This window comes from Molothrus ater, chromosome 13 (assembly GCF_012460135.2).
Source record: "Molothrus ater isolate BHLD 08-10-18 breed brown headed cowbird chromosome 13, BPBGC_Mater_1.1, whole genome shotgun sequence".
NCBI classification, from domain to species: domain Eukaryota; kingdom Metazoa; phylum Chordata; class Aves; order Passeriformes; family Icteridae; genus Molothrus; species Molothrus ater.
Window position 1 is genome coordinate 17,846,435 of NC_050490.2, and position 26,595 is coordinate 17,873,029.

A 26,595-nucleotide genomic window follows, 5' to 3' on the forward strand; every position below is an offset into this window, starting at 1 on the left:
CGTCCCTGACGCGTATTTCAAGTTTTAGGAGTTTTAGAAAGTTAATGCGGGCGGGGCGGGTCCTCCGGGCCGCCAGGGGGCGCTGTGGCGCGGTGCTGAGGCGGGGCGCTGTGGCGCGGTGCTGAGGCGGGGCGCTGAGGCGCTGTCATGGCGGCGCGCTGAGGGCTGCGGCCGGATCATGGCGCAGCCGCCGCCGTTCCCCCCCCGCCTCCCGCCGCCCTTCCGCGCCTTCCCGCCGCCTTTCCCTGGCCCTTCCGTCCGCCCAGCGCCCTTCGCGGTAGGGCCGGTGGCACCCCCGCCTTTCTTCTTGCCGCCGCCGCCCACTGCGGGTGAGGGGGCACCGCGCTTCCCGCCGGGCGTCCCTTACTTAGCGGCGGCCCCGCCGCGGGCAGCGGCCGAGGAGGAGGCGGTGCAGCGGCAGCAGGATGAGCTGTGGCTCTCGCAGTTCCTGGGTCGCCGCCGCGCCGCTCCCCCGCCGCCACCGCCGCCTGCCGCCGCCAGCCCCAGCAGCGCCCGGGCCGTGGCGGTGGCGGCGTTGGCGCGGGTGGCCCGGGTGACCGCGCTCTGCGGGGCCCTGAGGCGCAGCGAGAACCAGGGCGACGAGCCGGGCTGGGCCCGGGCGCGGGAGGAGGCGGAGGCGGCGCTGCGGGAGCTGCGGGAGGTCGTGCGGCCCCTGCGGGAGCCCGGCTACGGCGAGGCCCTGCGCAGGAAGGCCGAGAGGGCGAGGAAGAGGAGGCTGCGCCTGCAGCGGAGGAAGCTCGAAGCCAGGGCGGCCAAGGAGGAGGAGGCGGCCCGGGCCGCCGAGCGGGAGGCCAAGATCGACCAGTGGCGGGCTAAGTGTATCCAGGAGGTGGAGGAAAAGAATCGGGTATGGTCCCTAGTGTCTGGTCCTGCCTCTCCCCGGGGCTCCAGGGCAGCGCGGTGGGGCAGGAGTGACCTGCCGGTAGTGGGCTCACGGCGGGCGGTGCCTTTCCCACACCTGGCTTTGACCCCCTTGCTTCAGTGGCTGCCACTGAGGTGCTGCATGACTTCAGCATACGGAGAGATGTGCTATTTCCAAGGCCTGCAGCCCTGCTTCTTTCTTAGAAGTCTTGTTGGGCATCTCGGTTTTGCCATCCTCATGCTTTAGGCCTTAAGTTATTTCTGAACTCCTGGAGCTTTTCCTCTCTGGTCTCAGGTGTCAGCCTGTCCACACAGCTACCCTGTGATGGTCAGTGCTGTTTCAGTGTCCATCAGCCTTCCCTCTGTTTTCATCCTTCTAAAGCTTGTAGTTTACAAGCTTTTTGATCTTATGGGGAAGTAAAACATCTCCAAAGCAAAAAATACCACCTCAAATTAGAGTGGTTGGGAAGTGCTGTAGGCACCTTTCTGTTTGTTTTTGGCTAAAGAACTCCCTTTCTTCTGGTCTGCTGCTGGGATGGTCCAGAGCAGCTGCTGAGGAAGGGTTTGTGGTCAGACTGCGGCATGTTAATGGTCTTAATTGCAGAACTGTGGAATCAGGATGGTTTCTGTTTATTGTAAAATATTTACCCTAAATTTCTGTGGGTAAAGGTTCTCAGGCTTTCATAATTCATAAATCATCTAGGAAGTGTTCAAAAGTGCGTGCATGTGGCACTTGAGGACATGGCTTTGTGGTGAACATGGTGGTGTTGCTGAGTTGACAGATGGACTTGATGATCTTTTCCAACCTTAACAACTCCATGATTCTGTGATTTGGCCCAAATTTATGAGTTCCACAGCATTTTTTTTTCTGAAGTCTGTGGTATTTTAGCCTTTTTTTCATAAAAAGGCAAGACTGGCTATTTGGCATGACTTGCTGTTACTGCGAAGTCACTCTGCTCTCCAGTGCTTTGCTAATCTCTGAAAATACCGTTTGATTTGTGTCTTTGAGGGATATTTCACAGATCTCATCTGTTTTTTTCCTTCCTTTCCTAGGAGCAAGAGCTGAAGGCTGCTGCTGACAGTGTCCTGTCCGAAGTCCGGAAGAAACAAGCAGATACAAAGAGGATGACAGACGTCCTGCGTGGGTTGGAAAAGCTTCGGAAGCTGAGGAAAGAAGCTGCTGCCAGGAAAGGTTCGTTAGGAGATTGGTCTAAACTCTTCTAATTGCACACACAGGAAATAAGATGAGGGTGCCCTGTGCTGGCTAGCAAGGCACAGTTTCAAAAAGCTGTGTCTTCATTGTGATTTTAATGACAAGAATAGGTACAAAATACTGAATTCATTTGTGGTGTTTGTATGTTTCCAAGCTCCTTCTGGAAGAACGATTATTCCAGTAAGAATTCCGTCTGTTAACAAGGTTAAATTCATATTCCTCTGAGATTTTTCCCAGCTCTGCTTTCAAGTCTGGTATCAAACCCCCATCTGAATCTGAAAATTAAAATCTCTTCTCTTTGTGTTCAGGTGTTTGTCCACCTCCTTCAGCAGATGAAGCATTTGAAAATCAGGTGGAGAGTCTCAAAACGTTGCTCAAAACTCGCACAGAACTGTATGAAGCTGAGGAAAGAGCATTAAGGGTTATGCTGGAGGGAGAACAGGAGGAGGAAAGGAAAAGGGAAATGGAAAAGAAACAGAAGAAGGAAAGGGAAAAACTACTACAGCAGAAACTGGAAATGGATTCTAAGCTGTTTGGGGATCCAGGTAAATTCTGCCTCATGTTCTTAACAGTGTTTTTCCACATCACATCCCCGTCTCACAGACGCTAGATTTGAAATGCAGGCACAGAAGAGTTGTAGATTAAACTGAAGTGAGAATAAACAGAATAGATTGAAGACTTCCAGAAGCATAGATGCTTTAGTCTGGTGCTTTGATAAGTGTGACTCAGGTAATCTGTAAAGATTCAGTGTCCATATGTTCCCTTTTTTAGATGGTGGAGTCAGGAAGTTTTGCTAGTCTTGGCTTTCCTCTGACAGCTGTGGTACAGACCAGGAAATGTGTAACATACAAACAGTTCAGTTTCATGTATTACCTGGGGACCTGATGGCAGATTACAGCTGGGCAGTAGCAAATGATTTTGCAAATTCTGGGCTTCTGAAACTCACTAGAATGGAAGGCTTTTCTGGATTATTGAACAATTTCTGTGTCTGTGTTTTCACAGCTGAATTCCCACTCGCCCATCTGCTGCAGCCTTTCAGAGACTACTACTTACAAGCTGAACATTCTGTGGCAGCTCTAATCCAGATCAGGTAAAACCAAAGAAAGTATTTTATCATCAGAGATGGCAAACACTGTTTTTTGCAATTGTAAATTCAGTGCCCCTTTTGGTTTGTCAGCTTCCAAATATGGTTATGCAATGGATTGTTCTGTTTTTTTCAAGTTTTTTGCTTGAGTCATATCCAACAGATGCCTGTGTGAGGCAGAGTGCACTTCATGCATAACCATTCCATTTAACACCAGAACATCAGATTTTCACATTTGTCTTTTGAAAAACAAGTAGGAGTACAAGTATTGTGGGGTTTGGATCGATCAGTGACATCTTTGTGGGTGTATAATAAATCTTACCACCAAATTAATCCCAGCTCTCCTCAAACAATGCTCTCTCTGTTAAAGGCATGAATGGGATCAGTACTTGGTGCCAGCTGACCGCCCCGAAGGAAGCTGCATCCCTCCAGGATGGGTTCTCCCGAGTCTCCCCACCAGTGACACCTGGGCCACTGCTGTCAGATAATTTAGCAATAAATTATTTCAGTGTTGGAGGATTGCTTCACTACAACTACGTGTAAATATGAGAGGGCCCAAAGAGGAAGTCTTGTCCTCTCTTTCGGCAGCCAGGTACTGCAAAGTCTTTACTGGAACGTCTTGAAAAAAGTTTAAAAATTGTTTTTGCTGATTGACTGTGCAGGGAGATAGCTGAGCAAGCCCAGAGCTGCCAGGCCTCTCGTGGTGTGGAATTACAATCCAGCTGCGAGTTCTTGTTAAATCTCAATCTTAATAAAGGAACATTGCTGATGGTGGTATTTGTGCCAGTATTAACATCATATTTTAGTGGCTTTTATCTTTATAAAGGATGATGAAAGCTTCAGAAAAGAAGAAATTTTTTAAAAAAGAAGAGATCATTAGTAAACATGTTTTTCTTCTTAAATGAAGCATGTCAAGCATCACTGTCAAAACAGTTCCTGTATTTTTGGGTGTAGAGACAAACCTATTACAAGTTTAAACGAATTCTGAAGTACAAACAAGACAGGGTTTTTCAAGGTTGATTAAAGCAGCTGTTGACATTATACTTTTGTGGACTAAAGCTGATACCAAAACATGGAAAAAATTCCCATTTGTGGTGAAATAGGTCAGCCAGCCATGTGAATAAATACAAATTTGATGAATAAGCCTGCTGGAAAACACCCAATAAAATCTGCAGTCTAACGTACTGTGTTTTGACTATATAGATATTTTTGTATATGTCTATAATATTTGATCAAAACCCACAGCTTTATTTTGTAAGTTGTTTTTTTTGTACAGAACAAATAGAGAAAAATGGATTTTTGTTTAAAATATTTTCACGCAAAGGAAGATATTTGTTTGAGTACTTTGCATCAAATACAACTCCAACAAGGAGAGAATTGTTGGGAAAAGGTTTGTGTGAAGGAACTTCTCCTTCCTGCAAGGTGACAGAGGTGACACCTGATGTCAAAGCTTTCCATGTTCTGGACAGTTTGCTTGAACTTGTGACGGGCCATATGGATTTGGAGCTCTGCTGTTCTGCACAGATTGCTGTGGCAGCTTTCCAGAGCTGCAGTCCTTATTCTTGCTAGCCCCAGTGTGTGGGAATTGAGTTAATCTCTCCAGTGCTTTGCCTCTTGGCGTCACAGCGGTGCGTAATTCACATGTGTCATTGCCTAAATTCAGTGCCTGGGCCTTTGGTGTAATGTCAGTAGTGTCCTGGCTGGACTTTTGCACTGGTTTCTGTCAACAAGAGACACGAACTGGTAGTTCCTGACAGAACATGAGTGCAGAAGTTTGCAGTTCTTGCCCACCTGTAGCACCCCAAAATACAGATTGCCATGAAGTTCTCTGCAGTTGGTGTTCTGATTTGCTCTTCCCTACATCCTCCCATCCCTGATGTCACTTCCAGCATCTCATTACTCCAGACCCAAGGCTGAGTCAGATACTGGGGAGCCTTCCCTGATGAAAATGCACAAGATCAAATATAAAAATAAAAACAACTGCATAAAAGCAATACAAACCCCACACTTTCAGTTCGGGCAGCTTAGTGACCAGAGGATGCTCTGCTTAAACAATTAGGCTCCTTATCCCATCAGCATGTCTGATGGAACAGGCCAGCTGCTTAAGCTACGATTATCTTAAAGCTGTCCAAGTCAGCTGCTTGTCTGACACTGCAGGAATTTAAAGAGCTGAGCAGTAGATAAGGAGGCAGCAAAGCAGCAGCCCTGTTCTCCCTGCCCTGCGAGGAGAGAGCTCCATGAGTTCATCTGATGGTAAGGACAGCTTCATATTGCTAATAAACAGGGCTTGAAAATGCCAGGGGAGGATCCCCCTTTGGGTATGTTCTGTGTATTTGCTCCTGTCTAATGACATCTGCATTGAAATGTTTCATAGCTTTAGTGAGGAGGTTGTTGAAGCCACAGATGGGGAGGAATGTTTAAAATCTCAACTCATAAAATGCATGGACACATGGTATTAATTTAAAAAGTGCGTGTTCAGACTTCATTCCCATTTTTCTGAGTATAATATTTCCCACTGTTTTTAAATTTTTAAAACTTAGTGTAGCTCAGAAGGAGATGTTGGCTGTGAGTTTCCAAGATTCATTTGTATCCTATTCCTCCTGGTCCTGGTGCAGTTTGGGTTTCTCCTGCTGTTTAGGCACATCCTTTTCCTGATATGAGCTGGTTCATGCACTGGCCAGTGTCTTTGACGTGAAAGTGTGCAGGGCTCCTCTGGAGAACATGAGGTCAGAGCCCTTGTAGAGTTCCCTTCTGGTGGGAGTTGGTGTTTATGACTGACCCTATTTTATCCTTTTCTAGTATCATTTTTGTTGTGATTGCTCCTGCCCCAAAGTTCTTGTTTTCTAAACTGTGGTTTTGGGAATTAACACCTGTGTGAGCCTCTCTTAAAGCACAGTATTCATGCAGTGAAATACAGAGAGGTACAATATCATAATGTTCTCATATTTTCTTCATTCTGGCTTCAGACACACACACTACCCACCACCATCCCTTAAAATTTGAACCTGAGTGGAGCCATTCTGGGTGACAGATCCTGAGACACCACTTTCCTCAGCACCCTGGGATTTTAGGGAGAGCCACTTTACAGCCCAAGCTGCAGGGAATGTCAGTCCTCCCTGCATGCAGGAGCTGCTCAGGGAGTAGCAGAAAGCTGAGGGAAGGTGGCTTTGCTTGCAGATGTTTTCAGGCGTCACCTTTGTCAGTGCTGACGTGGATTGTCCCTTAGGCTGAGCCCTCTTAAGCTGAGCAGGTGGCCTGGCTCCACGTGGGATCCCAACACGTTGCCTGTGTTGCATGTTAGTGGCAGGACATGTGCAGGAGCACAAAGCTCCTTAGGGGCTCTGCTTGTGCAGGGGCATTAAAGGCTCCTGGCGTGAGCAGGCAAAGTGACAGCCTGTTGTCATTCTGATATCACTGGCTGAGTGATTGTGCATGTTGATTGTGTGTGTCACTTTCTCTGGCCTGGAAGCTCTTTGTGAGTCCTTTGCCAATACAGGAAACTTCCCTGAACCCCATCTCCCATTACAGACTCTTATTTTTGCTTTAAACAGGCAGTTTTGTCATCCTTGTGTATATTCTTCTGCGTATTTCCTTTTAATGGAATGTTTATCCTTGTTGTCATAGAAGCTGTTTGTTTTTAAAGCAAAAAAATAGTTGGGAAAAGCACTTAGGGATGTCACATACATATTTACTGTGTGACCTGAGGATGAGTGCTGAGGACTTTGGGATGAGCAGGCACATGCTGCCAGTACCAGAACTCAGTGGAAGACTGGCTACCAGCCCCTAACAGTTTATAATCTATAAAAGAAGTGAGTTTACACACTGTCATCACTGGGAAGCTGAAAGCTCGAGGCTTCATGTAGCAAGTAATGGCTTTTTAGTAAATTGAGACATTTGTAGAGACCTGATGGAGACACTTGAAGTAATATTTTCCTGACAGCATTCCCAATTCACCAGCAATTTTTCTCTCCCCTGGAATTCCTGATCTAAAACCATCACCACACTTAAAATGAATGCATGGTTCCTAAAAGCTAATCTTAAAAATTGCTTGTTTGACATCCTCCTAGTTCCCAAGCTTGCCTGCTGCAGTGTCCTTGCCTGGCTCCCAGTAAGCTGCTGCAGTGCCTGAAGGAATGCCCTCACCCCAGCTCCCTCGGGATGCTCTGTGTGATGGCTCAGCAGCACGAGGCCATGTGCATGAGCTCTGTCACCACAGGTTGTGCAGACAGGGGAGACCTGCAAGGTGTCCTCCTTGGCTGTGCTTTCTCCCTCTGTAACTGGAAAAAATGCTCAGGGGAAAGGAGCGTGCAATTGCAACAGAGGGAGAGGGATGGGAGAGATGGAGGAGAAAAATGCTCAGGATCTCTGCCAAAGGAAGCCATAAGCTTGGTCAAGTCCTTCTGGCTCAAGCTGAGAATAGCAAAGGTTAGTTCAGACAAAGCTTCCTGATGTCAGTAAATAAGATTTTGCCAATCTGTTTTTACCCAGCTGGCACTTGAAACAGCTCATCTTTCTCTCCTTCCAGCCAGCTTAAGAGATGTTCTTACAGTTTGTTTCCCTTCCTCCAGCAGCAAGAAATCAGGCACCAGCAATGAACTACCTGGATGAAGTTCCCTTCCGGACAGCCATGAGCCTCAGTGGGGACTCAGAGGGAGAAATCCCTTTAGTCACTGCCCCAGACATTGAGCTCCCTGACTGCACCGACATCCTCATGAGCACCATGGTGAGTCCACACCCAGAACCTGCTGGGGATGCTGAAAGGAAATCAGCAGTGTTCTCATGAAAGAAGGGAAGGGAAATCTCCTAACTGATCTCCTCTTCACTGGCTGGTTTGCAGCAATATTGGGAGGAGGTGAGGATGATTTGTGGTGTGCGGCAGTGATGATGGTTGGAGGTTGGTTTGGGGGTGTTTTCTAAAAATCCTTTGTAAAAAGGAAGGTTAGGTTTTTCTGGGATAGGAGGACAAACTTCAGGCTCTGCTCTGGGGTTGTTTTCTACTTTGGAGTTATCACTGTCTTGTTTATTAATAATATTTGTTAAATATTTACCAATAAATCTACCAGCTATAAGCAGGCAATACTACCTGTGCTGGAAGCATATAGATAGTGTTTATATATATATATACACACCCCGTGTTTCTCCCTATTTAGTGATGATTTGATGCTCCCTTCTGAGGCCAAACCATTGTGCTGCTGGTCCAGGCTGATCCTTATGGAGGGACATGAGGGTGTTTTCCTTGGGGAGGCTGATTTGGGTCCACAGCTGACCCAAGTGGCAAGAACAGTAAAAACAGCATTCCTGGGCTGTGAATGTACTTGCCTGCCTGTCAGGAGGAGACCTTGTTTGGAGAGCTCTGGGACGGGCAAGGCTTGTTTGTTCCAGGAAAACCCTCAGATTTCAGTCACAAACACACTTATATTTTAAGCTGAACTATGTGGAAATGACAACTCTGTTTGGGGAGCAGCCGAGACCCTGGCGCCACTAGATAATCCCATGGCTGGTTCTGCTTCTGCCAGAGGTGGCATCTCCCCTCTTGGTGGCTTCTGAGCCCCTGAAGTGGCTCTGCCAAGCGCTGCTAATGAGGGTCACAAACAAACTCTGCCACCATTCTGGGGGCAGCCTGTGGCTGGATGTGGTGCCTCTCTGCAGCTGCCTAAAATTGGGATGGCTGCACACTCCTGCCTTCCACAGTCAAAGTGACACAAACACCTCCAAGCATAAAATACTTTTCCAAAGAACTGTAGATGCAACTCACAATAGTAATGACTTCATAGATAAGACTTTTTTCAAATATAAATTTAGGGATTCCCTGCAGAGATGTGGCTGGCAGTGCCCAATCCTACAGCCAGCTCTAATGCTCAGGGAAATAGGAGCTGATATGGGAAGACTGCAGCCCTTAAGATGCCTCGTGGAGTGCATGGTTTGCTCCGTGCCACCTGGTCTGGTTTCACATGTCCTCACCAGCTGCCTCTCACTCTTCTGCAGCACGACTTCTCGCTGGAAAGGAAGGTGCTGTACTGGGTGGAGGCGGCCTCTCAGCAGCAGACCTCCCGCCATCGAGTCACCTCCGAAGTCGTCCCCACAGCTCCCCCGTGCTGGCTGCTGCTGGTGGACCCTGCCGACAGCTACGGAGGGCGGAGTCGGGACGGGGCGGTGCGGCGCTCCATCAGCCTGAGCGCTGCCGACAGCTCCTACGGGCACGCCAGGGGCAGGGCGGTCCTGTCCGACACCGAGAGTGACACCTGGCACTCAGAGGAGGGGGAGTACTCGGATGATGAGTACTCCTCCACCTCTTGGGAAGAGAATGACAAGGACGAATCACACCTCTCCAGGAGGAGAAGCTCTTCGAGAAGTGTGTCCTCACGCCCCGGCTTCTACCAGACCCGACCAAAGACATCGCCCGGCTTGTTGGAGCCCTCGCCAGAGAACAATGTCCACAGCCCAGCCAGCCCAGACCCCAGCAAGCAGAGAAGATCCATGGTGATATTTAACAACATGAAGAACGAGCTGGAAGCCGCCAGGAGGAAGCTGGCTGCTTTGGTGCATCCTTTGAACAGAGCTGCCACAGGGAACAGGGGGATCCTGGTGCCACGGCTGCTGCCCCAGTGCCCTGGCACCAACGGCAGCGTCAAGTACGGGCCAGATCCAGATGTGTCCCAGCAGGGGACTGTTGTGCCAAGTCCTCCAGACACAGCCACACCAATCCCTCCCATCAAGCAGCACAAGCCCACAGTACCGGTGAGAAGCTTCCTCTGGTGGCCCTTTGTTCATCACTGGGAGAGGAGGGAGGTGGAGGGCACGGATTGGTGCGGGCTGGCCAGCAAAAAGGAAGCAGAATGGAGCTTTGGAAACACTGGACCCATGAGGAATTGCTGAAGTTTTCACAAGAAGTGAAGAAAGGGTTTGATTTTGTCACTGAGGTTGAAAGAAGCTTTCTGGGTGCACATTTACTTGCTCTGTCCAAAACATCTGTGTTTTTCTGAAGTGGGGTCTAATCTGATTTTCAATTGAAACACTAAGAAATGAGTGAAATATGGAGGGGTTGTCCTCTTTTTGCTACATGATCCCATTCTAACAGATATAAGCAGGGTTTATAGGGAAATGTCCCCTTACAGTCATTATGTCTTTTCTAGGAAACTTTGGACTTCCTACTAGAAATACAGATCATTTAGTGATAGAGACAGTGATGTGAAAGGATAGAGTAAGTAGTACTCTGTCAACTTAGATCTGAATTGCACCCTGCTTTTAAGAAATTGAATATAATCCAGCTGCTTGAGAGGTGTAGGAGATGAATTACTGAAAACCTGCAATAAAACCATCAGACACTTGAATGACCAGGTTATTTATATGCAGCTGCATTTGACATGGAGTAATTAAGGAGAGATTAAATGCCCGTGTGTATTTGTACAACACCCACACTGAGCACTCTTCTGTATCTGTAGCTGACCCTGGATTTAATTAAGTCCAGTCTCATTTGATGCTCATTTGATGTTCCTTGTGTGGGAATTTTCCTCTTCTGGAGAGAGCAAGGTAACCACCAGCATTCAGAAGCATTGCCTTAGCCTGGGTTGTTTCACCTCATTCCATGACCTGGAGCAATAACACCATCTGTTTTTTCCTTGCAGTCCCTCAGCCCCTACACTTGCCTCCCCCCTGCCTCCATGCCTGGACGACCTCTCAGCTGCCACAGATCCCAGCCAGATTCCTCAGCTGACCTGCTCTCTGCACTGAGCCAAGAGGAGAGAGACCTCATTGAGCCCGTCATAGCCCTGGGCTACCCCACCCAGAAAGCCATCCTCACCCTCCAGAAGACAGGAAGGCAAAGCTTAAGTCAGGTTGGTGGAGCTGGCACAGCACTGTGAGAAACTTTCACTAAAGGAAAACTTGATTTTCATGGAGAAAGAATGGCTGTCTTCTTTGGGGTAGATTTTTGATGGCCTTGCCTTTCCACTTTGGTGTCAGACCACAGCTGACAGGATTTTCCATGAGATTTCACTTTTGCTGTAATAAAATAGCAATGAGCCGCCCTCAGCTTTTCAGCGCATAAGCATGGCTGGCTTTGTTATCTGTTCAATCTGTTGTGTGAAGCATCATGTCCTTTTGAGGTACAAATTTTGCCCCCATATATGGGAACTTTTTGCACATCATTTTTCCTAGCTGTTGGATTCGTGTGATTATTGCCATGGCTCATCCTGTCAGAATAGGAGTGTAGGAATACCTTGGAGATTTGGTTGGGCTCTCTCCAAAACACAACTTCCCTGTGTTGGAGCAAGCACAGAATCCATGCAAACATTGCAGCAGAGTCCCAGAGCTCTTTTCCCAAGGAATCCTCTATAATAACCTGAAATTTATTGAAACATAACATGCAGCCTCTTCCTACCCCTGGTATGTGAGTACATCCCTGCCTGCTGTGCTGCATCCTCACTCCCAATGTCTCTGTTTGTCCAGATGAATGTCAGAAAAGGTCCAGGTGGGCTCAGAGCATCCGTGACATGAGGGAAGCTGCTGGGTTTGACTCCCTTGGCAAACTTGGGGCTGGACCTGCCCATCCCAGCAGAGGATTTTAGGGCTAAATTATCCAAGTAGTTCTTGCAAAGAGAGAAGGGTCTTAATTACAGCTAAGCAAGAGGAATTTCCATGGGGCTGTCAGGCCAGGGAGCAGGAGCAGATCCTGGCAGGGCATGAGCAGGCTGAGCACCAAGCAGCTGCTGCCAGCTGCCAGTCTACTTCCCATTCCCCCGGGAGCTGCCCTGGCTGCATGGGCCAGCCTGGTCAGAGCTGCTCTGTGGCTGAGTCATCCCTGCAGCTTCCGGCTCCCTCCTTACTCACCCCGGCCCCCCAGAGCTCTCTGGAGTTTCAGGTGAGCTGAGGTGGGAAGAGAAGCTTTATGTCTTCAATCCATAGAGGTTTCATCTGGGCACAGAGAGATGGGCAGAGCCCAGCCCATGTTGTTTCATAGAGCCGTGCAAGGGTGTCCTGTAGCAACTGCTGGCTTCAAAATGAAGAAACAGTGCATCTTATTAAGGGTGGAAATGGGTACAGCCTGCTCCCTTCTGTATAAACACCAGGACTCCCACTCCCTTGGAGAAGAGATTACTGCACCAAAAGACAAGGTCTGCCTTCTATCCCATGCCTTCATCACCAGCAGTTCCCATCTTTCCTATTTATGCCCAATGCAGCCAAGATAAAGCCTGACCTGTCATGCATTTTTTACAAGTACCAAACTACCAAATTAGTCTAAATCTTCCTGGAAAATATGTTCCAGTTGAAGTCAAAAAGACCTGTGCTCTTTATTGCTTGCTGGTGATGCCTGAGGTTCTGATGTGTGACAATGACTTCAACTGTGAGGACTGATGGAAGTACCAGATAGTATCCAAAAATTGCTCAACTTCCTTGCAGTGTCAAGAGAAACTGGCAGAGCCCACTCTGGTAGAGAAGGCAAGGCCTTCTGTAGCCTTCTTTAGAAGCAATGCTTTCCTGATTTTGGTGGAAGAACTCTGAAAGGCTCAAGTAGTATTAGTTGCCCCAGCATGCCAGAGGTTCATCATGTAGGATGTCATGGCCAAAAAAGCACCATTGCATTTTGATCAATGATCATTGATCAATTCAAAATGTATCATTGGTCCATGGAGCCCTCAATGTACATGAGAGTTGAGACATGACAAAGGCAGCAGCTGGTCACTGTTAAAAAAACTCTTCTTGTTTAGTCTTGAGGATACATATATATAATATTTTTAGTGATAAAAACCATTGAGTTGACAAAGGCACTGATTTCATGCTGGGCTTGACCAGGCTGCCAGGACTGTCTGTGTTATGCTGTGGGTGAGTGGCTGTTCTGCCACAACAGGGGAAGAAAATGCAGCAATGATCTGGGGTTGTCATTAGCCTGGTAACAAGGGAAATAACATGAGGTGAGGAATGCCAGTGACCAGTGACTGTCTCCTTTCTGAGTTACTGGGCTCCTTAAGGCTGACATTTCTGAAAATCCCTACCCGACTGTTCGGCCAAAATAGATCAACTCAATGCTTGAAAGACTTTTTTGTCTATTTCCTATGTTTTATGGCTTTTCACTGAGTCCTTCTCCTTGTCTCTGGCAGTGCTGGGGAAGGTGGAGGTCTGTGTGCTGTTGAATCTGGGGAGAAATGAATCAGCTTCTCCTTGGATGAAGAAGCTTTGGAAAGACCTGTGGGATGTTTTTATTCTCCCTGCTATTGTATAGCTCATTTATTATTGCCTGTCCCATATGTTTTTGGACAGTGAGTGATTCTCGCGGTATTTAAAAGATGCTGCTGGGAATTGTGCTGTCAGCACTCCAAGAACAACGAGGAAAGCCAAAAATAACTGTTTACTCTCAGTAATGACAGCACACAGGTCTCCCCTGGGGTGGGCTCTGCTCTTGGACCCTGGAGCAAACCCACGGATGCCTGAACCCCAGCACATCAAAGGGATGTGGGGTCAGCTGAGTGAAGTCATCCCACCGGGACAGGCCCTGCCTCACCCTGGAGGCCATTGCTCTGCATCTCAAGTGTTCACATGTTTAGTTTCCTCCTTGTTCCCATTCCCACCCTGGGAGGGTGAAGGGGGACCAAGATGTTGTCTCCCACTGGAAATCCTTCAGACAGACAGACAGACAGACAGACAGACAGACCACCCTGGCTGAGCATTAGGTGGGAACTGGCAAGATGGTGGTGGCTCATGTGCCCCCCATGGTGTGTCCCTGGGAGGAGGCAGGGGGGCTCCTGACTGGCCTTGCTCCCCATGCCTGCAAGGCTGGATTAACCTGTCTGTCTTCCTCTGCAGTTCCTGAGCTACCTGGGTGCCTGTGATCGGCTGCTGAAGCAGGGCTATGAGGAAGGGCAGGTGGAGGAAGCCATGGAAATGTTCCAGTACTCGGAGAAAAAGGTCAGAATGAGATGGCACAGCCCAGCCCTTTGTGCTGTGTCCTGCATGCTTCCCTCTGCCTCCACAGGCCCTCCTGCAGCCTCATGGAGGGCCAGACCTCTAGGGCAGTGTCACCATAAGGACCCCTGGGGGAGGACACCTGCTCCTTCACACTTCTCTGCCCTTCTTCTCACCCTGTTGTGTGGAATGAGGCTCACTCAGCCTTTGCTTGGGAATCCCGTCCCGAGCCCACCAGCACTCACTCTGTCTCAAGCCCTGCCAGCTCTCCCTTCTAGCTCCAGGGAGGAGAACCATGGAGAACTGGGCATTTGTCTCCATCATCAGTCTCCCCCTGGGGGTAATGGAGAGCCTGGGAAGGTAGAACTGCATGAAATCCAGGCTGGCAGTGTTTGCCAGGATGCTGATGCCTGTAGGATTGCCATGTCACCGCTCCTTAGGGCAGTGGCAGTGGGAGGACACCTGGGTCTGAGTGTCAGGGATGGGTTTATTTATTAAGGACACAGCTCTGGGTGATGTTGTGGTGCTGGGGCCCAGCCTGAGCAAAGTAGGGGAGCAGGACAAATTAATTCCAGTTGTGCTCACTGCCATTCCCTGCTCTCTTCATAATGCAGCCAAACACTGCATGGAATTGATATAAATGTTATAGGGAATAGTGAAGCTACAGGCTGGCTTTATTAATTATTGCTTATTTAAGAAGTTTTAATGCTACCAGGGATATGTATGCCCTCAATCTGCTGTCACAGTGATACAACTCAGCCAGATCTTCTGAGTGCAGCCTTGTCCCACACCACTGCTTTTTCTGCAACTACACGATATATCCATGATAGCATCATTCTTCTCTCCTCCTTCTTCCTCCAGGCAGCTGAATTCTTGCATCTGTTGGCTCAGTTTAATGATATGGGCTTCCAGCAAAATGAAATCAAAGAAGTTCTTTTGCTTTGTGGGAATCAGAGGGAGAGGGCCCTGGAAGAGCTTGTGATGAAAACCCACTGAGCAGCATCCTGGAGCAGTCACAGCTTCCCCTCTCCACACCAGACCAGAAGGACTCAGGGATTCTGCTGCTCCATCCCCACTCCTGGAAGCACCAGACACACAACTTCAAATCTCTGCCTCATTTTATGGACATCGATCATAGGAGTGTTTGTCATGCAGGCACTGACTGCATAGCAGGAATGTTTATCTCCTCACCCACACATCCCCACCCTTGATCATCTCAGCTATTCAGATTAGAGAAGATCCAAATTGCCTTTGGCTTAGATTTTTGCAAAAACCAAACCAAACCAGTGTTCTCCCTCCACCTGGGGTGATGGGTGTCATATTTTCAGCTACAATCAAGTCGGGATTCTTAAAAGATTATATAAATCAACAGAATAAATTGTTTTCCTAAAATCTGAAGACTCCTGCAGGAACATGTGTTGGTCCTGGCTTGGGAAGAGTCTTAGCTGACTTAGTCAATTGAAATCCACTTTGATCGCATTAGCTTCTCCTTTTAAACCAGACATGTGAGGAAAATACACAGTTCCATGTGGATAAAGAAAGAAAACAAGCTGCCCTTGCTCTGAAATACATGAGGTTTATCCAGTGCAATGAAAAATGGTGGAGGCAAAGGTTTGTCCTCAGGCAACTTCATGAGATCAGAACAGAGAGATGGGGAACTGCTCACTGCCCTCATGCTCTGCCCAAACCAGGAAAATTCAGGGGATGCATCCCTGAACTGTGAAGACAGTGGTTCCAAATGAAGTGAAGCATGAATATCAGCATCAGGAACATCTGTATGCCCAAGGGAATTTCTGTATGTAACTGAAGGACAGAGAATGGGAGATTCAGATCACTGTACAGGATGTGTGTCTTGGCTTGGCAGTAGAACAGTGGACACTGTTTTCACATAAAGTGTGTTATTTTCCTGTGAATTAGAAACAGATGTAATTTCTTTGAGTAAAGATGCTTGGGGGGGTTCTGCAACGTTTGTCTTTTTCTGTCAGGATGCCAACTGGCACAACCCAGCAGAGAAAATCCTTAGTTGTATTAGTACCATTTTCCATTGTACCCTTCCAAACAATCTCCCAGCACAATGTGCTGCCATCAAGGTAAAACACTATGTCCCTTCTCCCTGGATCTCCAGGTGGGTGCCAGACAACAACAGGAAGGTACAGCTCTCCATGGCTGCATTGATTCTTGCCTGGATGCAACAGGGAAAATTGGCATCCAGGTGTTGGGGGAGTTGACCCATCCATCCCCAAGGATGCTTTATTCCTGCTCTTCTGTAATGGCATTGAAATGGGAAATGTGGCACCCTGTATGTCCTAGGGAGATATTCCTGGGGAGCTCACAGGCTCTTTTTGGAACTCCCAGCTCTGTTTTTCCTCCTGCTTTCCCTTGGTTATACAAGCTTTTATTTTTGATACGGCCCATATAAGGCAAGTCCATCTACAGACAGCTTTTCCTTACATTCCCCCTTGCCAAGATGATGTCACCTTAGAAACGAGACTTGCAAGAGGTTAAGCTGTGATTAGGCAGATCGCGTCGCCTCCAGCTGTGATCTTTGGCGGAGCGAACACCGTGAGGATGGAAAGGGGAAGATAAGGGTGCTGTGCTGGTGCCAGTGGTGCTGAATTCTGGTGGAGCAAAGCACACTGGCAGCATTGTGCCAACTCACTGTGCAAAGGCTGAGCAGCTTCTCGCCCTCCTTAGTGGTTTGCTTGGTCCTGGATCTTGGATCATTTCTTGCAGAGGTAAGAAATGTATCTTTTTTCCTTCCTTTGCAGCTAAAATTATCTTGTGTTACTTTTTGGATCACAGTCTGGACTGATGGATGCAACAAATGGCTCTTGGGAGCATCCATGCCATTCTCAGCTGCCTGCCAAGACTCACACTTTCCCTCAAGTGCTACACTTAAAATCTTAAAACCTTTTGCATTTTGTTGACAAATATCTTTGTAAACCCCTGAACTGTTGAGCAGCATGTGGAGGTGGGGAGAAGGTTGTATCACTTGGTGTCAGAGCTGGAGGGAATGGGTGAGCCTGCCAAGTTCTGTGCTCTAGGGTTGGCCACAGGAGCCCAACATAAATATTTTAGTAACGGAATTATTTTAACTTCATTTTAATGGATGTTTAAGCTGTTTTTTCAGCTTAAAATTGTTTTAAAGCAACATGTTTCCATGCACTGCTCTCAGGAAAAGACAACGTGAAATGTTAATTCACAGAATTCTGTGAAATGTTAATTGGCTTTGTCTGGGAAGGGGACAATGATTTGGTCTGATGGGTTGCTGTAACATTCCTCCTGGGGACTGCAATGCTGCTCAGCTCCCAGTGCCCACAGTGCAGAGCTGGGACAGGTCTGTCGGTGTCCCCTGCCTCCCCTGTGCCACCACCAGACCTGCAGCTCCACCAGCAGCAGTCCCCTCACGGGTGACATTGGGGTGGTGGCCTGGCCCAGTGGCAGAGAGCACATGGGGACAAGGCTCATCCAGTGGTTTTCCATCTGGTTGTGGGTGCAAGCTGGGGTTTTCTGGTTTGTTTTGGTTTGCAGTTGCGTTGAGTGGGTTTATTCTCAAATGCGGGAACTGTTGTGAAAATGCTGAGAACTTGGCGGGGATCAGCAGCGGAGTTATTTGAGGCATCCCAGCTGGTATCCCTTCCGCTCCCTCCCGGCCTGGAGAGCACGGGCAGCCCAAAGCCTGCCCCCTGGATGGGAAACCAGCTGAGCTGGGGTCTGGGTTTGCTGCTGCCGTGGTCCGTGGTCACAAAGGGGAGCTCTGTGCTACCCAGCTGTCCCCAGAGCTGGTGTTGAGGGCTGTGAGCCCTCAACACCAGGTAGTAGAATCTGATGGGAAGCTGTGGAGCTCTGCAAGCCTGGTATCACCATGTAATGGCTCCCTAGCCCTCATTCCCTTTTGGCACTTTCTGTACTTCCAAGCTTTGCCATGTCCTCAAAAGACCCTGACTTGGCTCAAGCAAGTCTCTGGTGAGAGCCAGCACTTGCCACCCCGTTGGGTCTGTGCTGGGGCCTGAGGGGGGTGATTGATGGTTCCCAGGTCCCAGAAAACCCTTGGCACATTAAACACCTGATGCCAAGGAGCTGCTTTCCTTCACTCCCCATCTCCCCTGCTCCTACCAGGACCCTGCTGCAGCCACAGAGAACTCCCAGGGGAGTGTGGGGCTCTGTGGGAACTGCACTCCCACGTAAGGCTCTGAAACTGAGCCACAGCTGAAAAAGCATTCAGGGGAAGAAGCAAGTCCTGACACAGATCCCTGTTAGGAGGTACTTTCCTTCTGAAGCATGGGGGTAAAAACCCCAAACTCAAGAGTAAATGAAAAACACAGTAATGAGAAGTTTTTCTATAGCTTTCCTTTTAATTCCAGCATGTAATGAATGATTCCCATCACGGCAGAAAGGAGGTGGAATGCTGCACACCCTCAGAGTGCAGTCAGAATAAATAAATCCCATGTTTGCATCTCTATGGAGTCTGTCCTCTGCAGAAGCCACAATGTCCTCCACACAGCTGGCTTGTGAGCTCATGGCTGACAGGACTTTGTGCCTGTGCAGGGCAGGAAGAGGCAGACAGCAGCTGCCCTTTCCCTCTGGCAGGGTCTAATGTCACCTCCAAGGTCCAACATGATGCATCCCTGGACCTGAGCACAGCTCCGTGGAGGAGGAGAGGAGCCTAGGGGAGCAGTGAGTGCAGAGCTGAGGCCATGTGCAAGGAGAGCATCCTGACGTGGGATGGGGGACCAGCTACGTCGCGATGTCATGGTCACGTCTTGGCAGCCGCAGGAGGAAGGTCTGCAGGGAGCCGCTGCGTGGGAAACCTGCCCGCTCCTTCTTCTGCTTCCAGGTGTCCTCTTCCACGGAGTAGAGGAGCGTCAGCATCTTGTTGACAGTGTAGATGGTGTCACCCCTGACGATGGCAGTGAAGAGAGCTCCCTTGCTGTTCATGAACTGCCCGGGCAGGGCGCTCCACTGCCGGGACGTCAGGTTGAAGCAGTCGATGACACAACGCAAGAAGTCGTCGTAGGGGCCGTTGCGCATGACGTAGAGGTTGTCACGATGGGCCACCATGCAGTGCCCGTAGCTCTGGTGCCGCTTGAGCTCGGTGACAGGAAGCCACGCGTCCTGCTGGGTCTCGTACTCGTAGATGACAGTGGTGTCCAGTGGCTGCCACAAGCAAACGAAGATCTGCCCCAAGGCTTGGGCACAGGGCGCTGCCGTGCTCGGTTGCGGCAGGTCAGAGACGAATGTCCAGGTGCTGGAGGCCAGGTCGTACCTCTCCACAGACTTGAGCGAGATCTTCTCATACTCGCCCCCAATGGCATAGAGGTAGCCCTCGTGGCCCACCAGCCTGACATCGTAGCGCAGCTGGTGAGGGCTGGGGAACTCGCTCCAGGAGTTGGCATCAGCGTCGTAGCAGAAGCTGCTCTCCACCACCTGCTTGTTGGCCCCGTAGACGCCGCCCACGATGTAGATCTTGTTATCCATGGTTGCCATGCCGGCTAGGAATGTGCTGGCGCTCAGCGGAAGGCAGGAGAGGGTCCTCCATGTGTTGGTCTCCTCGTCCAGGTAGCAGATGGTCCTGGAGAGGTCCTCCAAGAACTCGAAGGTGGGTGTGTGGGCTCCCACTGCCACAAAGGTGCTGGGTAGGAGGGCTTCCACATAGGCCAGCAGGTCATCGGAGAGGCAGTCCAGGTACTCCTCCAGCTCAGTGTAGCTGTCCCTGATGTAGAGCGCAGCACAGTGGAAGAGATCCAGGAGGCCGAATATGGCAGCGGCTTGGTACAGCAGGATGCAGTTGTCAGAGTTGATGGAGTGGATCAAGTATTTGGCCAAGGGCTTCACCTGCAGGAAGGCAGCACATTCCACTGCCTGGAAGGTCTCCTCGCTGCCAAGGATGGGCCTCTCGCCTGCCAGCACCCGCAGCATGGCGAGGAACCCGGCTGCACTCAGCTCCCCCAGCCCGATCTCCTCCTGCGTGCTCTCCCTCATGCCCGAGCGGAAGAGGGCACGGAAGTACTCACTGCTCTCCACCAGCAAGGACTTCTCCACCGAGAATGACTGCTCCTCCACCCGGATACGCACCCGCTGTGGGGGTCCTGCCTGGGAACCTTCCTCCTCTGGGGTCATCCTCACCTGGGACCTCAGCAGCTCTCAGGGGTGGGGGAGCACCCGATGCCCCTCTGTGCCGTGCCCCTGCACAGCCCCCTCCGGCCTTCTCCACCCTTTGATGCCTTTGCTGCACTGCCCGGCGGCCTTGTAATATAAATACCTTGGGCTAAAGATAGCTGAGCTCGTGACCGGGGCCCTTCAAAGGCATCCACCAGGCTCAGCTGCCCCCCCAAGCTCAGGCAGGGTTCCAGTGTCGCCAGCCAGCAATGGGCATGGCAGAGGTGCCTGGATCATCCCACGGAGTATGCCCAGCCACTCAGGAGATACCAGGTTTTGCTCTCTCCACTCTCAAGCATCCTTCTAATGATGCCCTATAGAACAGTCCCCAAGCTGGGGAGGGCAACGCACTTGCATGGCTGGGAAGAACATCTGGCCACAATATTTTTTTTTCCCCTTTAAAATGTGGAGTTTACAGCCCAGGGAGGTAAACAACATCAGCAAATCTCATTGCCACCCAGCTCGGCCATGGAAAAGGGGCTTGGCTGTTCCTCAAGTGTTGCCATGGGCAGGGAGAGACCTTCCTTTGTGACCCTCTCTATGGCAGCAGCATCTGCAACCCCATCCATCCCAGCTGCAAGGAGCCATAAAGCAGCCTGTGCTTCACCTGGGGATATCATGGTGAAAAAAAGGAAGTGCAGCAACCTCTTCTCACCAAAAACCTCCCCTCTGGCCTCAGGGCTTGCCCAGCTCCCCATAATACCTGGCTGTGGGAAAAGATAAACCCCTGTTTACTGACATAGAGCTTGACAGTGAGGAAAAGTGTTATTTGTGGCACATCACTTGTTAGTGTGCTAATCACAGATTTTTCTGGCTAGAAATCCCATTTCAGCTCCGCCATGGGGTGCCAAGGAAGGCTGACAACAGGGCTCACTTGGGGGCTCCTTCCTGGATCTCCCCTTCACTACCTGTGATTAGTTTGCAGCTGGTGTTTTGTTTTGATGAATAATTTAACCTGAGCAGCTCATCCTGTTGAAGGTCTATTTTCTGCTCCCTCCTTAACCCCTTCATCCCAGCAGCTGGGAACTTTCCAGGCAGTGCATGATGGCAAAGCTGTTGCCTCAGGATCATGGCCACAGTGGGTTCCCCCAAAAATCCAAGTTTAGGGAAGAATGGGAAAATTTTGCACTTAGACCACTGTCATTGATCCTCATGGATACCCAGCTTAAAATACCATGTTTAGTTCCAATTGCTTTTAAGCACCCCTAGACCTGTGACCAAAGGGGGTCTGGGGTAAAGGGTCCTCAGAGGGGCTCTGCTTCCCGCAGGGGAGTTATCCCTGTGATCCCCATCCTCCCCATCCCTGGGGCTTGCAGGGACTTCCACACTCCCAGACTATTTTGGGAGGGTTTAAAAATATCCTGCCTGTATTAACGGGCAATATTCCCAAGGGTGCAGCAGCCCCGCATGGCCACGGAGCAGCCTCGGCCCCCCAGCCTCGGCTGTGGCCCCCCCGCAGTCCCTCGGGACCGGCCCAGGGGCCGCATCCTGTGGTCCCGGGCATCGAGCCCTATCCCAAATGGCTGTGATCACCATGACAACGCTGACTTCAGCCTCCGCCACCTACTCAGGCTCTGAGCCACTGGGTGCCGGCTGATGGATTGGTACGGGCACTGGTGAGTACTCCCCGGGCTCCCTCTTCCTCTTGGCACCGAGGCTTTTGGGTGGCAAAAGGGTATTTCTCTCCCTCGAAAGCCTCTGCCGGCAGCAGAAGGTGTTGATTGCATCCGAAGGAGCCGGGCAGGTGGCGCCCAGGGTGGCTGCACAGGCAGCTCCGGGTCTGCTCCTGCCTGCGGGAGCTGTGATGAGTGCGCCGGCCTCAGCCAGGGCAGAGGGACCAGGCTTGGGCTTGCTGGGGAAACAGCGAGGAGCTGAGCGCTCAGGAAGGTGCCGGGACACGGCGAGGTGGCCACCAAGCCGAGGCACGGCAGGTCCGGGCCCGGGGGTCCCTGCCCGAAGCCGGGGCAGCTCGGGATGCCGGCGTGTGCTCTGCCGGGGGGACCGTCCTCGGGGTGGCCGGGGCAGCGTGTCCAGCCCCGCGGCGTGGCAGCTTTCCTTACAAGGAGTTTGGCTGGAGCCCGAGCAGCGGGAGCCGCGCTCGCCTCCGCCTGCCTCATTCATCGCAGCCCCGGCCGTGCAGGGGCCGCTGCTGCCCCGGCCCCGCGCTCACGGAGAACCCCGCGTCCCCTCCGGCCGTGGGTTTTAAGGTGGGAGGCTGCGTTTCTCTTCTCTTTCTGGGGTGTGAGGGGTAGGCAGAGGGCTGGGGGGGTCCTTCTGTTTCGGTGGGGTGCTGGCCGCCACTGTGGGATGAGGATGCCAGCCAGCCTCAGGATGCGGATGGAGGAGAGGGGATCTCCCACCCTGGTGCTGCTGAGCCCTTCTCTTCCCGAGGCTGGGGCACCCACGAGCCAGGCAGTGAGAAGGTCCCCATCCGACGTGGCAGCGGGTGCTCCATGTCCCCCCGCTCTGTCCCGCAGGACCAAGGATGTCCTCGATGTTCGGCAAACCCCGAGCCAGCAGCGAGCGGCTGCCCCAGAGTCCCCTCCCCGAGTGCAACGTGGCCATCCTGGGGTGCAGAGGGGCCGGCAAGTCAGGTGAGACGGGCAGGGCAGGGCATCGGGGAGCTGCTGTCAGGGGACACCTGCCTCACCTGCCTCTTTCACCTCCTGCAGCTCTGACCGTGAAGTTTCTAACCAAGAGGTTCATCAGTGAATACGATCCCAACTTGGGTAAGGCACGTTCTTATCCCATGGAGCATCCTTCCCGTTTCCCATGAATGTGGCATGTAAGGGGAAAGAAAAAACAACCCACCCAAAATTATATAAAAAACAAGAAGAAGGGCTGGATTTGACCCAAAACCATCTCTGAAAACAGAGGTGAAAGCAGTGCCCTCTCTGGGGGGACTTCCCGTGGGAACGTTGGCTCCTCGCATTGTCCCCAAAAAACCAAAAGCTGAATTCTTGAGGCTCTTTGAGGAGCATCTAATGTCTATTGGGCAGGGAAAAGGCTGAGGAAACGAGCACGGGTGCACAGCAGGCAACCCTAGGGCTGAGTTTTGCAGTGAGCAGTTCTGGGCATTTTTTTTCCACTCATTTAAGTAATTAATTACTATTTTCCTAGGCCTGGCTCCAGGCTGTGGGGAAGAACCATAAATGATTTATCGGGGACATTAAGGAGATATGGACCTTGTCCAAGAACCAACTCCAGTCCCTAATAATTCAGTGACTCTTAGAAAGAAGGATAAATCCTTTCTTCCTCAGATATTTTTGGGAATGTGGTTTTATCTTCCCACGTCAAAACCTTTCCGAAACACATCGGTTAAAAGCTGGCCCAAAGAAAGCATCTTTCTCCTGGGGGAATGGCTCAATGGCTCTCCCTGCCTGATCTCCTTCCAAAAGAAAGGACTGCTCCTCTCGCTTGATTTATTGGGAAACAGTCCCATGTCAAGCCCCCAGCTCGCTTTATCTCATCAGGCCATGGCTTTTAGATAAGGGCCAAGCCCTGGGTGCAGCGATTGTTGTGCCAAGCTCCTTCCCCTCCCTCCTTCTCCTGTGGGAGCCCACACTTGCAGCATGGGGAGAAATAACTGCTCCTAGCCAGGCTTGCCCAGCAACATCACTACCAGTCCCTCAAAATAATGTTGTCTCAGGAAGGAGTAAGGTGGGAGGAATTGGTGGAGGATGCTCCTCATCAGGGCTGAAATTTTTCCATGGTATTCCAAGCATCCTGGGCTTTGCTTGGCTTTGAAGAAGACAGGATGTGCCAGCCCATCCTTACAACCACCCTTCTTCTTGCAGAGGACACCTATTCCTCGGAGGAGCTGGTGGACCAGCAGCCTGTGCTCTTGAAGGTGATGGACACTGCTGACCAGGTAAGGCATTGGGGGTGTGATGACCAGCTGGACCATGACTGGACCACAACTGGACTGGGGCTCAGCCACTCCTCCCACCCCAGGATGGCCCCGGGAACTGCGAGCGCTACCTGTGCTGGGCCAGCGCCTTCCTGGTTGTCTACAGCATCGACAGCAGGAAGAGCTTCGAGGGCTGCCAGCGCTACCTCGAGGTGCTCGCCCTGCACGCGCGGGGCTGCCAGCGCCACTGCCCCGTGCTCCTGCTGGGAAACAAGCTGGACATGGAGCAGTACAGGTACCGGGCACGCGGTAAGGCTGCCTGCTCCCCGTGGGAGAGAGCTCACAGATCCCCATCCCTCCTGCTGGGATGCACAACCCAAATCTGATTTCTTCACGGGTATTTCCACCCCCATTAGTATTTGAACATCCTCCCACATCCCTGAATTTTCTGCTTTCCTGCCCCAGGGCTGATGTGTTTATTTTGAGCCCATTGGTATTTTCAGTAGGATGTTTTTTGGCTGAGTGTTGAGGCAGCGTCACCATCCCTGGCAGGGCTTGAGGCAGAGAAGCCCCTCTGGACATGCCCTTCCTTTCCCGGGAGCCCTCTAGTTCCAGCCCCACTGCCAGGACTGGATGTGCCCAATATGTTTTTCTGGCCTTTTGTGCTGCTCTGTGGTCCCACGGGCCCCTGAGTCACATGCATTGCTGGAGCCCTCATGCTCTCAGGATGGAGGTATCCCCCTCCCCACAGCAAGGACCTGCCCCATCTCCTCCTCCCTTCTTCCCAGTGCACTGTCATCACACCCACCCCTGGGTTCCTGGAACACATCCCTAACAGGAGAAGCTGTGTGATTCCCCAGGGACACAAAGAGACCATTACTCTGGGATTTTGGGAAAAGCAGAACTCTTTTGGATTCATGTCCCAGGGCAGGGATGGGCAGGTGCTACCTTGGTGCTCTTTGAGGAGACATGGGATGCATGATCTGTTACCTGCACCTTTTTTGGGTGGCTGCCGTGCCCCAATGGATCCTGCACCCATCCCCTCTGCTCTTGCCAGGCAGGTGCTCTCAGCAGAAGGGATGTCCCTCGCCAGCAGGTTCGGGTGCCTCTTCCATGAGGTGTCGGCATGCCAGGACTTCGCTCGGGTGCAGCACGTGTTCCACGAGGCCGTGCGGGAGGTGCGGCGCCAGGCGGAGTGGAACCTTCCCGTGCGGCCGCTCTTCATCTCCGAGGAGCGGCCCTGCCCGCCCGTGGCCACGCCGGTGGCCCTGCCCACCCACCACAGCTTGGCCACCTGCACCTTCAACACCCTCTCCCCTGTCAACTACAAGGAGATGCCCTCGGTGGCCCAGGCCAAGCTGGTCACCGTCAAGTCCTCGCGGGCTCAGAGCAAAAGGAAGGCTCCCACGCTCACCTTGCTGAAAGGCTTCAAGATATTTTAGGACACGTCCCTGTGGGCTGCAGAGAGGGAGGAGAGAGACCCTCATCCATCCCCACAGCTCCACAGGAGCTGGGACCTTCCATGATGGACTCACGGGCACTGCAGCAGCCGCTGGCAGACGGCAGCCCCGGTCTCTGTGCTGGGGCAAAGCCAGCAGTGGCAACCTGGCGAGCAGGCAAAGTGCCAAGGGTCTGACATGGGCTGTGGCATCGCTCTGCCTGCCCCTGCCCGGTGTTTGCACCCTGTCCTGCCACTGCCACTGGGGCCAGCCCAGTTTTCTGTGAGGATGCAGCAGCTTCCAGAGGAGCCGGAGCTGTGGATACCATTGGGAGGGGAAGGGCCAACCCCACAGCCACCAGCCAGCTTGGGCACCTGGCCTGCACCTACAGGAGCCAGGAATGAGGAACTAATCATTAATCCAACATGGAGGCACCCATCTCATTCATCCCACAGGTCCCCAACTAAGCAATAAGTAGGAGGAATTCTTGAATTTTTATTTTTTTAAACCCAGATAAAAAAGGTGCAGATAATGTTTCAGCTGCTTAAAGGCCTCAGGTGGCCTGTAACCCATAGCCACACATCAAGCTAAGTCACACCAAAATTGCTGCTTTTTTGCTCAACTTTTTACACAATAGCATCCCTTTCCAGAGGCTTTGCAAAGAGATGCTTTGCTGACAAGGACATGGTCTGCAAAGTCTGTGTTTAAAAGACTGATGTATTTCCAATAATGTCCTAAATTATTTCATGGCTTCTACACATGCCCAGTGAAGGACACAAAGGGAATCCTGGAGCAGACCAGGCTCTACCTGTGCCTGAGCCAGGGTCAAGGGCTGGATGTTTGGTTTCAGGTGCTCTATCAGATTAAATGTTCTGCTTCTCCCTGGAGTTGCAGTTACTTTGCAGAGTAAAATATCCATGTGTATATTTGTACATATAGCCATATAAATATATATATATATATGACCTTACTGACAGATTCAATATGGCATTTTGATCAACCACTTTGGAAAGTATTTTAATAAAGAGAATTCTGAAAATAATAAAAATGTCTCAGCTTCAGTGTTGCT

At 50.9% G+C, this 26,595-nt stretch overlaps 4 protein-coding genes across 7 annotated transcripts; 3 read left to right on the top strand and 1 right to left on the bottom strand.

The window, feature by feature from the left end:
- Window positions 1-148: 148 nt before the first annotated feature.
- On the top strand, window positions 149-4,363 carry PDCD7 (programmed cell death 7). Its single transcript, XM_036389499.2, has 5 exons — window positions 149-868; window positions 1,936-2,074; window positions 2,404-2,640; window positions 3,098-3,185; window positions 3,550-4,363. The coding sequence occupies exons 1-5, from the start codon at window positions 179-181 to the stop codon at window positions 3,665-3,667; spliced, it is 1,272 nt and encodes a 423-aa protein (XP_036245392.1). The 5' UTR covers window positions 149-178; the 3' UTR covers window positions 3,668-4,363.
- UBAP1L (ubiquitin associated protein 1 like) lies at window positions 3,661-16,043 on the top strand. 2 transcript variants are annotated; one of them, XM_036389497.2, is made up of 6 exons: window positions 3,661-3,771; window positions 7,748-7,902; window positions 9,165-9,917; window positions 10,805-11,014; window positions 13,980-14,081; window positions 14,940-16,043. In XM_036389497.2, the coding sequence occupies exons 2-6, from the start codon at window positions 7,771-7,773 to the stop codon at window positions 15,072-15,074; spliced, it is 1,332 nt and encodes a 443-aa protein (XP_036245390.1). In that variant the 5' UTR covers window positions 3,661-3,771; window positions 7,748-7,770; the 3' UTR covers window positions 15,075-16,043. The 2 variants fall into 2 exon arrangements, with proteins under 2 accessions (XP_036245390.1, XP_036245391.1); XM_036389498.2 differs by having other exon boundaries at window positions 3,721-3,771; window positions 7,751-7,902.
- Window positions 16,044-16,656: 613 nt separating this feature from the next.
- Window positions 16,657-26,574, top strand: RASL12 (RAS like family 12). 3 transcript variants are annotated; one of them, XM_036389501.2, is made up of 6 exons: window positions 16,657-16,813; window positions 22,715-22,831; window positions 22,910-22,966; window positions 24,035-24,108; window positions 24,192-24,382; window positions 25,145-26,574. In XM_036389501.2, the coding sequence occupies exons 2-6, from the start codon at window positions 22,723-22,725 to the stop codon at window positions 25,527-25,529; spliced, it is 816 nt and encodes a 271-aa protein (XP_036245394.1). In that variant the 5' UTR covers window positions 16,657-16,813; window positions 22,715-22,722; the 3' UTR covers window positions 25,530-26,574. The 3 variants fall into 3 exon arrangements, with proteins under 3 accessions (XP_036245394.1, XP_036245393.1, XP_036245395.1); XM_036389500.2 differs by lacking the exon at window positions 16,657-16,813 and adding an exon at window positions 19,609-21,853; XM_036389502.2 differs by lacking the exon at window positions 16,657-16,813 and adding an exon at window positions 19,609-21,853 and having other exon boundaries at window positions 25,149-26,574.
- KBTBD13 (kelch repeat and BTB domain containing 13) lies at window positions 18,816-20,198 on the bottom strand. The gene has a single exon (XM_036389496.1). The coding sequence runs from the start codon at window positions 20,196-20,198 to the stop codon at window positions 18,816-18,818; it is 1,383 nt and encodes a 460-aa protein (XP_036245389.1).
- Window positions 26,575-26,595: the final 21 nt, after the last annotated feature.